The sequence below is a fragment of the Lepisma saccharinum genome, chromosome 23 (genome assembly GCF_977018435.1).
Source record: "Lepisma saccharinum chromosome 23, izLepSacc3.1, whole genome shotgun sequence".
NCBI lineage: Eukaryota > Metazoa > Arthropoda > Insecta > Zygentoma > Lepismatidae > Lepisma > Lepisma saccharinum.
In genome coordinates this window covers 51,616,682-51,630,670 of record NC_139251.1, presented here as the reverse complement: position 1 = coordinate 51,630,670, position 13,989 = coordinate 51,616,682, and the positions used below count along the sequence as shown (strand labels likewise).

General features: G+C 36.1%; 1 protein-coding gene across 2 annotated transcripts in view; it reads right to left on the bottom strand.

Moving 5' to 3' along the window:
• Nucleotides 1-13,989, bottom strand: part of LOC146005270 (sodium-coupled monocarboxylate transporter 1-like) — a 64,433-nt gene that overhangs the window by 24,313 nt on the left and 26,131 nt on the right. For both annotated transcript variants that reach the window (XM_083144383.1, XM_083144384.1), the window contains exons 7-9: nucleotides 13,542-13,696; nucleotides 12,093-12,233; nucleotides 6,761-6,869 (exon numbers count right to left, since the gene is read on the bottom strand). In XM_083144383.1, coding sequence (XP_083000509.1) covers nucleotides 6,761-6,869; nucleotides 12,093-12,233; nucleotides 13,542-13,696 — 405 coding nt within the window. The remainder of the gene's footprint in view (nucleotides 1-6,760; nucleotides 6,870-12,092; nucleotides 12,234-13,541; nucleotides 13,697-13,989) is intronic.

Below are 13,989 nucleotides of genomic sequence, written 5' to 3'. Positions count from 1 at the left end.
GATCAGATCTGGAACGACGCGGTCCACGTGCGTAGTTGTTCCTGCCTTCCCTTCTAGGAGGATTACGCCGCCTGTTGTAATTGGAATAACCATTTCTATGGTTCTGCGTAACTTGTCTGACCTGGGGGTTTTGGTTTCCAATTCTATTTTGTCTAGGAACATTTCCCTGGCCAGCACCTTCTCTATTCCACGAAGGTTTCCAACTGTCTTGTTCCTCAAGCACCTCGAACCTTTTCAGAAAGTCGGCTAGCTGGCGTACAGTTTGAGGAGAATTAGCTAGACTCAGACTGCGAGCTCTATATGGAAGCTGGGAGATGATTAAATTCACAATCTCAGGTTCTATGTAACGGGTAGACAGATTGCGGTAGGCTGAGTAAATAGACCAGGCATATTCCTCCATGCTCATACCGGACTGCTTTAAGTATCGGCGAGACCTCACTGCTGTCAGCTGCCTCTCTTTGGCCTCTTCTGAAGCATATTGTTTGCGAAAACGACGGCAGAAATCAGAATAGGACTTGAACTCTAACTGGTTTGCTCGAAACCAATGCTCAGCCTGGCCCTTGAAAAGCCGAGGAATAATTTCCAATCGGTATTCGTATGGAATCTGCATTAAATCAAAATTGATATTAAGTTCTTTTAAGTATTGCTCAGCATTTTGGGCTTCCAGGTCTCCCTTGAACTTCGACAAGGAATTAAGGTCTGCCATCCTTGGAGTTCCAGTCATTGCTGATCGCTGAGTTGTTGGCGGCGACTCATCTGGCCCGCTCCTTGAATTTCCATGCCTTCGTGTTCGCTTCCTGATTTTTGCTTGATACTGAGAGTCAGAGCTGGTGCTGGAAGAGGAGGAACTGCGATCTTTCTTCCTTTCTAGAAGTTTCCTCTTTGCCCCTTCTTCATAATGACCATACCGTGCCCTGCGAGATTCACGCTCTCTGTAACCTCGGTCATCGCCCGAAAGACTAAAGGTAGGTGGAACAGCAGACGCCACTTCATTAGCTCTTGAACCAGCAGTAACTCGTGGGCGACAAACTTGTTTGTCTTCCCTAGTTCTCTCTCCACCGGCTCTGTCCATCGCTTCATTTAGTTCAATGTTCATGGTTGGCAACGCTGCACTCTCAGCAACTGCAGACGGATGACCAGCTGTTCGAGATCCAGTTTCTGTTTCTGTTTGCCGGGTGACGTGCATGGTCTCTAACTGATTCGTAAGCTGTTCCACTTGAGTCTTTATTTCCTCAACATCCTTGCTTCTCTGAGATACAACAACGGAAATCTGACCAATATCTTCTTGAACCTCAGATCGGAATCGTAATTTGTCAGTCTCGGCCTCGGTCAATATCTGTTCCATTGTCAGCTGTTTTTCAATAATCTTATTGCACTCCGCAGTGAATCTCGAATTTATATCCTCTACATCGATGCGAACACTTTCCGTGGCTTTATTTACATCGGCTGCCAAGCTACGCCGGAAGTCATCAAAGTCTATCTCTCTAGCCTGCCGGATTTCTTCAGAGAATCGCGCCCTAGTTTCCTCATTCTCAGACTTCAGTTGTTGAATCTCACAGGCCATCTCGCCTATTTCAGCTCTTAATACTTTTATAGATTCATCGTGCTGCTTACCGATATCATCCTTTAGCAACGCACATTGTCTGAGGATATCTTCCTTTAATATGTCAGATTGTCTACAGATATCAGCTTTCAAGCTGGTAATGGAATCAGCTTGTTGTTTAATATCAGCCTGTAAGGTTTCTGACTGTTTGCAGATATCAACTTTCAGTGCTTCAGACTGTTTACAGATATCAGCTTTCAGTGCTTCAGACTGTTTGCTAATATCAGCCTGTAATGTTTCCATACTTTCAACTTGCTGCTTGCTAATTCCTTCAATCATGGTTTTTAAAGCTTCAAACATATTTAATGGATCAGATGTAATAGTTGTAGACAATGATTCACAGTCTTTACAAACGAAATCGGTAGCTTCGTGGCTTTCAGATCGAACATCTAAGCCACAACATTCATAATGTAGAAGCTTTGTACATTTCTTGCACACAAAGGTGGTTTTATCTTTATCAATGTTCCGACAACAATCGGGAACATTAAGCTCTGAATTTGAAGCAAGATTTTTATTTGCGCTACGCAAATGTTTTCTTTCCATTTCGAACGAAGTAGTTCTGTGCTTTTCTATAAATATGAAAGTTCAGTGCTCTTGCACAATGAATCTCAACTTTAAACAATTGTCTTGCCCTTGTACACTACAAAATCGAGCCAACACGTTGAGCTGCCACTTGACACGTTCTAAGCTAACTTATGTATGTACGCGTCGTATTATTATACTATTAATATTAACTTAATAATACTCGGCGGTGAACGATGAGACTCGGTGAAGTACACAGACTCCTCTCAGGTACAGGGATAGTGTTAGGCAAAGACAATATTCACAGCACAGAGAAATAAAACCACATTACTGCCGTATGTATAAACTGAGAAGTTTTATTCTTTATTTATTGCAATTATAAAGCAACTATACTTGAGACGAAGGCGAGGATTTCGCTTTGTCGATGAATTGACTCAATTAAAACGCATAAAACTCAATGCGTGGCTATCGGCAAGCCTATGATAACATAGACCTAGCTTGCGCCCCGAACTACCACACCAAGAGATATGCAATGATAACCGAGCCAATATTTGCTCTTTAGCCTTTTATTTCCAAATTAATCTTTAGGCTAACTTTATTATTTGACGTAGAATGGTTGCAGTATTGTGCATATCATCAATGCATGGCTATCGGCGTACCTATGTTCACATAGGCCTAGCTTGCGCCCCGAACTACCATACCAGGATGTATGCACAACACCGAGGAGTTCTTTTTAAGTTTAAAAGCTTCGACGATCCGTGGCGAAAGTGTGATGATTCTTACGCGATATCCTCGCTTTTATACTATTTTCGAGAACACAGATTAAAGTACAGATGAATCATTCACTATCTACAAAAGGATACTATCAACAAAACTGACATCTATACATCTTTAGAAATACAAATTCGTATAGTGCACTCTTGCAAACATGAAGATACATTAAACTACTTATAACAAAGCATAAAATACAATAAACATTAAACAAAAGGTATACATTACAAACCAGGTGCGTTATTACATATAATAACTATAATAACAAAGAAATTACTCTTTCTTTTACAAAAATAAATACATTAGTGACATATTTTCTACTGATGACGTCACATAAAAATATGGATCATATCATCTGCCCCTTCCTTTCGAAAACTAAGTTTCAGGAAGGAAGTTATCTACCTGGAGGAACTTAGTTTTAAAGTACAAAGTCTTTCTTTTTATCCTCCGAAAAACGCACTAGTTTTAGGTTATCCAAGTTAACCTTATCATATAATTCTTTAGTCCTTGGAATGAGCAATGTCACAACATTATTTTCCACTTTGTCCACTATATAAGGTCCAATCCACAACATAAATAACTTTTGAATGGTCCTATCTAGTGAGGAGCTTAAGGAATGGTTTTTAACCATCACGAAGTCTCCAACTGTCACTGTCTTGGCGTTTCCCTTCTGTTTTAAATCCTTCGACAGCTTCTTTTTCTCCCTGACTTGGGCTAAGAACAATTTGGACTTCCAATCAGGTTGGGCTTCTTCCCGTTCGGGCCAATTGAAATGTGTTAGGATCTCTCTGGGTATAGGATGATTGAAGAATAGTTCAGCAGGCGAATATCCAGTAGTTTCGGAAATAGAATAATTAATTAACCAAACAACTTTTGATATGTATCGCGACCAAGTCTGATGTTCTCGATAACAAAATAAACGAAGTAATCTTACTATCTCTTGATTTGCTCGTTCTACCATGTTCCCCTTTGGATTGTAAGCTGTTGTGCAAACATGATGGATACCACGGCTTTTGGTAAATTCTTTCCACTGCTTAGAGGTAAACTGAGCTCCTCTGTCGCTCAGGGTAAACGTAACGTTTGGATAGTGAGCAAAATATCCTCTCTCAAGCGTATTTATAATTTCTGTGGTGCTGGCAGTCCGTAAAGCATATGCGGAGACAAAACGTGTACCCACATCAATAAGGCTCAAGATACGTGTACCAAGTGATACGTGTACCAAGTTGGTTGAAATCCCTCCAGGCACGATGGTAAAGGCAGCCTGAATGTAATGTTGATCGCAAAAGGAATCGAGACATCCCTTTTTGATATAATAGACTGAGTCCAGTACACAAAGGGAAGTAAGTGCTCGTGGATTTTTGCGTGGAGCAGTTGCAGCAGTTGGTGCGGAGATTTTGACGGAAAGGTGCCCTAATTGATTGAGGCTGGGGGAGCCCCAGGGCCACTTTATGAGGGGGAAGGTAGGAAAAAATCTGACTTTAGATCACCCACCCTGCAAATCGAAACTTGGTGCCTAGCAGTCAGATGCCCTACCAAATTTTACAATATTGTTATTGCGCATCTGAATTAAAATATAAATGTTCCACCAAGAAACCGAATCTATCATTCACCTTCTTAAGTAATGAAAGTTGCTAGACACATGCAATGCATGAGCCCTGAGAATCAGAGCTTGGGCAAAAAAAAAAAAAAAACCTTTTCCATAAGCTTAAGGTGTTAACTCTCTCCTGCCTATACAGTTATGAATGCTGAAGTTAGTGCTCTGTCTGTTGAGTTTTGCAAACCTCCGTGGACATTTTCTTCTAGTGAAGTGGTATAGTAAAGTCTTCAGTCAGAAGACCATGCTAGTCTGCCGTTGTTTGCAGAAGCACTAGAAACGTTAAATTGGCATTAAGGCTCTCTGGAAGAGAGATCATGTGGGAGTGAACTCTGTCTGCAGCAGTTTTGCAGATTTTCAGTCAGTGAAGCTGAGGTTGGAGAGAGGGAATTTCTCCAGGGACAAGACACCGAGGTTCATCGGGCACATAGCACAGTGGTTTGGATCCTGCTTGAAACTGTAGCTCCAGTTTCGATTAGCCTATCTGTGCATAAAGTGGACTTAGACAAAAAAGATGGAGCTTTAGATTCCACAAATGGTAATATAGCACTGAATAGTAAGGCCAATTTATGCTTATGTTCCTGGGCATATCACTGAATGTAGCAATTTTTCCAATGTTATTATACAGAAAACAAAAATACAATTTGGCAATTCTTTTGTTGAAAATGCATTTATAAATTTCTTATCTAGAAAGCCAGTGTTTCGGTGCTATAAAATACAACTGCAATTCAATTATGTAGGGCATTGCATGTAGAACATAAAAAAGAATAAAGCTTTTGTTCCCTTCCCTGGAGTGAAATGATAAGTGTGCCACCTCTTGAGAGTTCCTATCACTTTCTGTCTCCTCACAGATGTACATTTTTTTATCAACACATGGCTCTAACTTTAAAAAAAATATATATTACCAAAGGATATTGAGTACACTATGAATGAAAGTGATAAAATGTTATCTGTGGTTTTGTTGAGAAAAATGTTTGATATTTGAGTTATGCTGTTACTATTGAAAAGTTATGAGTCTTAGCTGTTTACATTATAAATCTAGTATATAAAGATTTTCTTTATGAATGCTAGCCATGGAGAACTATCTAAAAATGATATATGCAGAGGCATCTCGTGAAAGCATGCGGTGCATGTGTCAATTGTGGAAAAAGGACAGCTTGTTCTGCGACGACATTCATAAGCATTTCTACATTCTAATTTCTTCATATAGGAGAAGTATTTATTTTACACGAGAGCACTGAACTAAGCTTATATTACATTTCTTGGATCTGAAGTGACGCATGCATCAATTGTGGGAAAATAATTATTGCTTTCTTTCACTTCAGATCCAAGAAATGTATTATAAGCTTAGTTGAGTGCTCTCGTGTAAAAATACTTCTCCTATATGAAGAAATTAGAATGTAGAAATGTTCATTAATGTCATCGTAGAGCAAGCTGTCCTTTTCCCCACAATTGACGCATGCACAGCATGCACCGCATGCATTCACGAGACGCCTCTGGATATATGTTTACACACAATGCTATCTTTAATGTCTAGATTTGCAAATATGAAAAACTTTTGTCTGTTTGAAGTCCACTTCATTCTAATATATGCTAATGAGGATTGGACTTATATTTTAAAGTGGAATATGAACCACTGTGCAATAGGTTGATTACAAGATAGCAGTGTTACCATTATACCACTGGATAGGACCTAAATATGAAATAGAAGGTAATTGTCATTGAATTATACAATCAGATACAACAAGAGATTTTTGTGTAATCATTGATTGTAGATAAATACTTTGAAGTGACAGCAATAGCTTTGCTGCTATTTTATCGATTCAAACTGGTAGTGATATAAATCAGTAAACACTATAACAATTTAAAGTTTTTCAGAATATTTATGAATAATAACATATAAGTATTCCCATTGCAACTTTACCATGAGAGTACTAATGATTTACCACTATGATTGCGTGTGTGATAGTCACAATACTAAAATAGTGATCACTTAAGCATCACATCAACTTTTGCCACACAATATTGTCACAAAATTATTGCAAATTTCACATTTAGTACAATTTTTTTGGATACCCATGAGTGCTCATACCAAGTAGAGAGTGCTAGCTGATGGTTTATGTGGGAGACTTTTTAAAAGTTATATTGTTCATATTACTATTGCATAAGTAGCTCCAGGGAAAGATGAGGCTGAAACATTGAGCTAATAAATGTATACAACCCAAGGAACAGAAACAAACACTTATTGTGTTTTGTTGTTTTTCGTTTACCTTTGTTGTCTGAGGATCACAGTCGTAATATTTTGCATAAATCACAAGACCAACATATCCACACAAGACCATCAGAAGCGACAGCCCCGCACAGTTGATCCAAAGTGCACTGAAAGAAAGTATTCAGATTTAGATGGAATTTTATTTTCAGTGTGATATTTAAATGAGTAATATTTGAATAATTCTTGCTATACAATTTTAGTTACATTCAAGCTGTTGGAATTGTCTTCTGTTCGCAGAAGTTTAACAAGAAGGGAGGGAGGATGTTATATTGGGGTATTATCATCATCCCAACACCTCAAAAGGAGTTACTCGAATTTCCCTCCCAATTCTTCATTCCATTATATTGATTGATTCATCTTTAGGGATTACAATAATCCATGTCTTTGTCAATGTTACATCATTTCTAACATTTTTGTAAACAATACAGTATCATTTTCTTATAATTAACATTATAAATACAATACATTCTTGCAAAAGTATTTTCCAGGGAGGAACAAGCAAAGAATCAAGGGTACTTCTCTCCCTAAACACTACTTCAATTTTAAATTCTTGTTTCTGTGACAAACCTGTTCAAGTCTTAATTGAAATTTGTTATGTGAGAACCAGATGGATGTAATTACAATTTATTAAATTTACAAGAGAAAGGAAATAATGTATTTTCAGGAATGTGTCTCACTAAAAAAATCAGTAAATTGGAGATACATGACTCCACCTTACTGCTAAGGATTAGAAGTAGAAATGTATCGATTTGACTACAAATAGATCTATTCAGAGGAGATACATGAAACAAAACTGAAAACCGCATTTTTAGAGTTATGTTCCTCTAGTTATATGATTAATTATCAGGTCTCTATAATAAATAATTTAATGATTTTTCACATGAATTTACTATGAATGACGCTACATCTATGAAATATGTAATTATGGTCTGGCATAACCTTTATTGGGGAGAAGGTCGAGGGCCATATATCAAATATAGTCCTCATGTAAGAAACTCTTTAGTTGCATGCATTTGCGAGAAAATTCTACTGTTAAAACTATTTCTTTTTTAATATTTGAATATATAAATCAGCAAATTTTATTGTTCCATTTTTATGATATTTTCAGAAATACTACAGTTGAGTATGGTATTACCCGACTGGAAATTTCTACCATTTTCAGTAGACAAATCAGGCCCGTAGCCAGAAATTCTTAGTAGGGGGGCGAAGTCAATCCTAGAGGGGGCAAATTTGTAATATATAGTGTTGCATTGGCAGATATAACAAAGTACAGAGGGGCACTTACCTACCTCCTCCAAAAGTGATAAGTAACAGGAAAGGAGTGATATCTTGAAACTCCAACGAACAAAAAAAAGTTCGAGCAACATCAAATAACAATATTTCGATAATGACCTATCGGACTACCAAAGAATACAAAAATAAAGTTTGACTTAAATAGGCTAATCGGGACTGCATCTACTTTATATTTACAGGTCAATAATGTTAATAGACATTAATATGTACCAACAGCTTAGAGCTTCTCTGCAGAACTGATTATGGAAGTCTTTTATAAATCGTTCTTCATAATGTTTCCCTCTAGTTTCCAGTATGAAAGATTTTTACGCACAATGGAATGTAACGAGAATCCAACAACACCATTGTGTTGTGTTATGCAAGAAAAATCGAATTAATTAAATAATAATGGTTACATATTATCTAAACTTTGATGATTTGTGTAAAAATTTGTAATACATTTTTTGTAGGCCTACTTGCTAAAACATTAAAACAAGGGTCCGTTACTCCACCACGGATTCTATTTGCTTCAAAGGAAAGACTCTTGGATTACAGTGTCAGCATTAATATTTCATACCAAGTTTTATAGGGGGAAATGTTGTATCCTCTTTACATTATGAAAAATACCTTCCTTAATGACTATGGTACGAAAACGAACAATATAAGGGACCTCCTTTGCTTTACCCCATTTCGGCGGCACAAGGTCTCTGGGCCGCTTATCGCCACCACTTTTTGAGCAGAAGCGTGCAATCCCCAAACATCAGTTTTTTTTAATGCTGATACTGATTTCCGCCAGTCACAGAATGGCGAAAGATATATGAATAAAATTAGGAGAATCCACTCCATAGCAGAAGAGTTGACATAATTATTTTTCCAAAAATTAGGTTGTGCCTGAGGTACTTGAACAGACACCATGCTACAGACACAATGTTCAATTTCATATTAGCTAATAATGGAAAACAAGCACACAAACTGTATTTTTGAAAGACAGAATATGCATGACGAACGTTATTCTTTTTGTACATATGACACGTATAACTTTCATATAGAACATATATTTTACACATATGCAACATGGAGCGATGTAAAATAAGAAAATGAATGTGCAACATGTTAACGCTAAATTGTGCACGTAATTATTCATAGTTTCTTTAATATATATATATATTATTTAAATACATTATGTGATCAATTCATCGGCCAAATTGTCTCTCAAATGCGTGTGCTTGAATTTTGCGAGCGAAGCGAGCAAGAAAATTTTACGAAATGTACTTTTATTTGTATAAAATTTGAAATCGTGGGGGCAATTGCCCCTCTGTACCTCCTGCAAGTGCCCTTAACCGTCTGGACAAAAATTCCAAGAAACACTTGAAAACTAATTTCGTCTTGAGTATCCATTTGTCCTGCTATCTTTAGATTCTGCTAGTCATGTTTCTTTACTTCAATGTTTGCCCCCCCCCCCCCCCTAGATTGGACATCCATCCCAGATTGGTGGGGACAATGACTCTGCCCCCTGTGTCTCTTCATCAATTTCACGTCATCACTCATTGTCACGATTAGCTAGATGTGCACAGAAAAGCAACACTGAGTAAAAAAAATTAAATGTCCACTCCCCTCTCTCTCTATCACATGAATCGCTATTACCAAAAGGTAGACAGACTGAGGAAACAAAAAATTATGCAGTTCAAACTTCATAGCAACACATCCAAGAAAAACATCCAAATACATTAGACACCTTTAATACAAGACTACTCAAAATGTCACAACTGTTCTAGATACTTAAAATTGCGAGATCATTTCCCGAAATCTGAATCTGAAAGGTAAGTTTTTTCCCCAATACTGATACATTATACGGAATCCCACACACCTTCATAAATCACAAAATCAATAAATGTCTTTATTATGTTGCTAGAGTAATACAGGATATAATTGTAAAGAGTAGTAAGAATTCCAGGTAGGAATGTGTTCTGTATTTTTCACAGGGGGGGCAGAGCAGGCTCTCAGGGGGGGGGGGGCAACTGCCCCCCCTGCCCCCCTCTAGCTACGGGCCTGAGACAAATTCTACTGTTTTCAAATGTATTCTACTGTGTACTGTACCAAAATCCTATTGTAGATCTACTGTACTCTACAGTAGGACTACTGTACTGTGCAGTAGGGCTACTGTACTGAAAAAACAATGTGAATAATAATGCACAATATATTATAAAATCATTTATTGACTCCAAGAATAGACAAATTAATTCTTGACACCATATTTTCAGTGATTTTGAAGTGAATTGGAAAAACAGTACACGAACTGAATTTCTACTGTTTTTCTAATGAACACTACTGAAGTCAGTTATATCTTAATGAATAAGTTACTACAATTCTTCCTTAAGAAATAACTCAACCTTAAATCAGCTAGCAGTTTGAATACATGATCATATCAGTTGATTTCTTTTTCAGCATGAAATTTCCATGGTTATTATTATATCTGTGTAATACAATTGCAGGCATAGGTGGGGCGTGGGGCTTGGGGCTTGGGGGGGGGGGGGGGGCCTCGAGCCCCCAATGTTAATGATGTGGGGCAGAGCCCCCCAAATAATTTTGCTAAAGAAGATCTAATGTATTATTTTGCTTCTCTTGTAAAGTTTACTCTGAATTGTGCCACATAAACTTAACTTTAAATACACATTTGAAATGTTCTGGACCATCAACTTTGGGGGCTGAGACTGCTAAACCATCAACTTTCGGGGGGGGGAGGGGGGCTATGACCAGAGGCAGCAAAACATATGACATTACTATATACTAAGTATATAATTATAAGTATTGTTAACATTTTTACTAAAAAGAGTTTTAAAAGAAGATGTGCATGAACTAGGAGAGTGGATGGGACGTTCGGGCTACAAATGGCTCTCACATGACATTCAGAATGAGATCATTGATATAATAGGGAGATCTGCTTTGCGCTCTGTGGTAGCAGATATTAAATGTTGGGAATATTTTGCTATTATGGTTGACGAAACTTGTGACATATCCATCCATGAACAATTGACATTTTGCATTCGAACTGTAAATGACAATTTTAATATTTTTGAGGAATTCATGGGCTTTTTCAAGATTCCGAACACTGAGACCAAAACTTAAAAAAGGAAGGGAGTAAGTCATTCATTAAGTTATTTCAGTGATCAGAGTCCCCCCCCCTAATAATTTTGACAAGTCGGCACCCCTGATTACAGGATCCATTTTTTGATCAACGTAGTCAACAGTGTTTGCTTGTTTTGATTTTTCAAGCATTGAGGGTCAGGTCTTCATTTAAACTAATTTTTTGCTGTTTTCGCATGAATATAGGAAGAACAGTATGTCAACTTATGTATAACAGAGTATGTTTTTCAATTTTCTACAAGTGCGGTAACCACAATGAAGCTACGCACTTAGAAACGTGTTCACTTTATTTGATTTCTTTGTTGTGTGAACACATTCCTAAGTAGCAAGTTCCACATGTTTACCATACAATTATTTTAGTTGTTTATATGATTTTTCCATTGCATTTTCAGTTCTATAGATAAGAAAATGTTCATTACTGACAAGAGTACTGTTTTCAGACAGCAATATACTGAACACAATAAAATATGTTAGTTGTACAATTATATTACTGAAAAAGTTAAGAATACAGTTCAACTACTTAATTAAGATAGAGGAACCAGTTGGACTACCAAAAACAGTAGAAAACATTAGCAGTACAGTTCATCTACTGAAAACAGTAGAAACAGTTGGGCTACCAAAAACAGTAGAAAACATTAACAGTACAATTCAGCTACTGAAAACAGTAGCCTACTAAAAACAGTAGAAGACAGTAGCATTCCAGTTCATCTACTGAAAACAGTAGATGTTTCAAAACACCCATTGATCTACTGAAAACAGTACACAGAATTTACAATAGGGTAGCTATGCTATTAAGAAATTCTGTGCTGAAAATTCTGTTTACTGTTTTCAGTAGATCAATAGGTGTTTTGAAACATCTACTATATTAAGATTTTTCAAACAGAAATTAATAAATATTGTTAGTACATACTTACTTTCTGGCATGTTTGATGGAGGGAACAGTTAAGTATCTTTGAATCTGAGCTTGATTGGCTGAATACATGCTGGACCAAAGAAAGAATCCACCAATTGTTACTGACCAAAATGTGTGCCGTATAGTAGGGTCCATGTTCATGCTATGGGAGAATATAATTTATCATTATTAAACTTTTTCTCGAGTGATTTTCAATTCCTCAAATATATAAATCTTAATCACTACAATAGCAAATGAAGTATTGTTATAACTAGAGCAAGGCATTTAATGACCTAAATATTGCTTTGAAAAATGCCAAACAAATATGCATTTATGTCTTAAAAAAAGTAAAAGAATGACCCAAAATTTTAAATAAATGACGAATATATATTTTTAAAACGTTTCTCTATTATAAGTTCCTCAACAGGTAATGAGCCAGTTTTAGTGGATTATTGGATGATAGTGCAAAATTTTTAAATTTCCTATAGCTCATGAATGAAACCCCTATAAGAAACACCAATTGCAGAACTGGTAAATATATGCAATTTAAAACCAATTTAAAAAAATATATATATCTGTTATTGAAAACACAAATTACAGTGAGTTTTTTACAATACATCTAAATTAAAATGAACAATAAATACTTGGTGAGGATTCTCAAATTAAAATTATTGCTTTTATCTGCTAGTAAGGACTTCTATTTCCAATGAAACAATAGGAGCATATTGAAAGCAAGCATTGTTTCATAGATTTAGTTGAGTCAGCAAAAGAAATATTTTCACCTCAAAAAACTTGAAAGAGAAACAAGGCTAGCAGCAATTGCTACTTTGTTTTCTGCAAATATTTGTTTGTGTTTGAACAAACATTAATAAGAAGAAATATTCAACAATAAATAAAATTTCAATTGTAAAAGATGCATTGCATTCTAGAAAACTATTTCAAATGCTCAAAATGGTCTACACATTGCCAAAATGATATTTCAAAATTTCACGTGAGTAATTTTAAACCGTTTAATGCATCCATCATAAATTGCCTTTGGTTAACCAATTATTTCATGAAACACATTTTCTTTATATCCCAGCAATCTTTCTACCTTTTTAAAAGTAAGATTCAAAACCATTGAAGGCCTTTCCCTAGTGATAACAGTGCAAAATTTTAAATTTGGATGATTTTTAAAATAATTTTCATATTGACATGAATTTGTAGAGGTCTCAAAATCTTTGTTTTTTTATCGGTTCGGTCACATTGGTTCATCCTTTGTTTATTCATTGACTTTCATATATGAAATTTTCATGAATATAATCTATGTAGAAATTTCATAACATTGTAATATAATGTGTTGATGTACTCAAGCTTACCTCCGTTTTTCCAAACATTTACTACTACTATGTTGTTTTGACACCTATGATATGTGAGTAAGCACAATAGCTTGATCTTATTTGTGAATTTGTAGATTACAATCAAATCTTACTTGAAGAATTCTATTCTTCCTGTTGCCATACTTCGATTCCACACAAGGGAAGGTCCTCCAATGTCAATGGAACTTTTGACAACAACAACCATCAGGGCAGCAAACATAATTATCATCTGAAATGTGTCAGTCCAAATCACAGCTCTTATTCCACCCTGCAAAAATAGTAGTTTTAAATCACAATTTCATTTGGCTTTGTAGAAAGAAAACTATATACTTGATCAATATTTGTTACAAGAGAGCAAAATCTATTGAAGTCACTGGTGATGAATCAACTAAGTAAAGCGTTGAAGTAATGTTTACCATTTAATATTGCATGAGTACAACACCAGTTATTGGTATTAGTGAATTTTATATTGGTACTATATCAGCAGTAGTTAAAATTTCATCTCAACCCTTCCATAATCAATATATAGTAAACCAATTTTTGTTAAATTGCCAAGCAAGC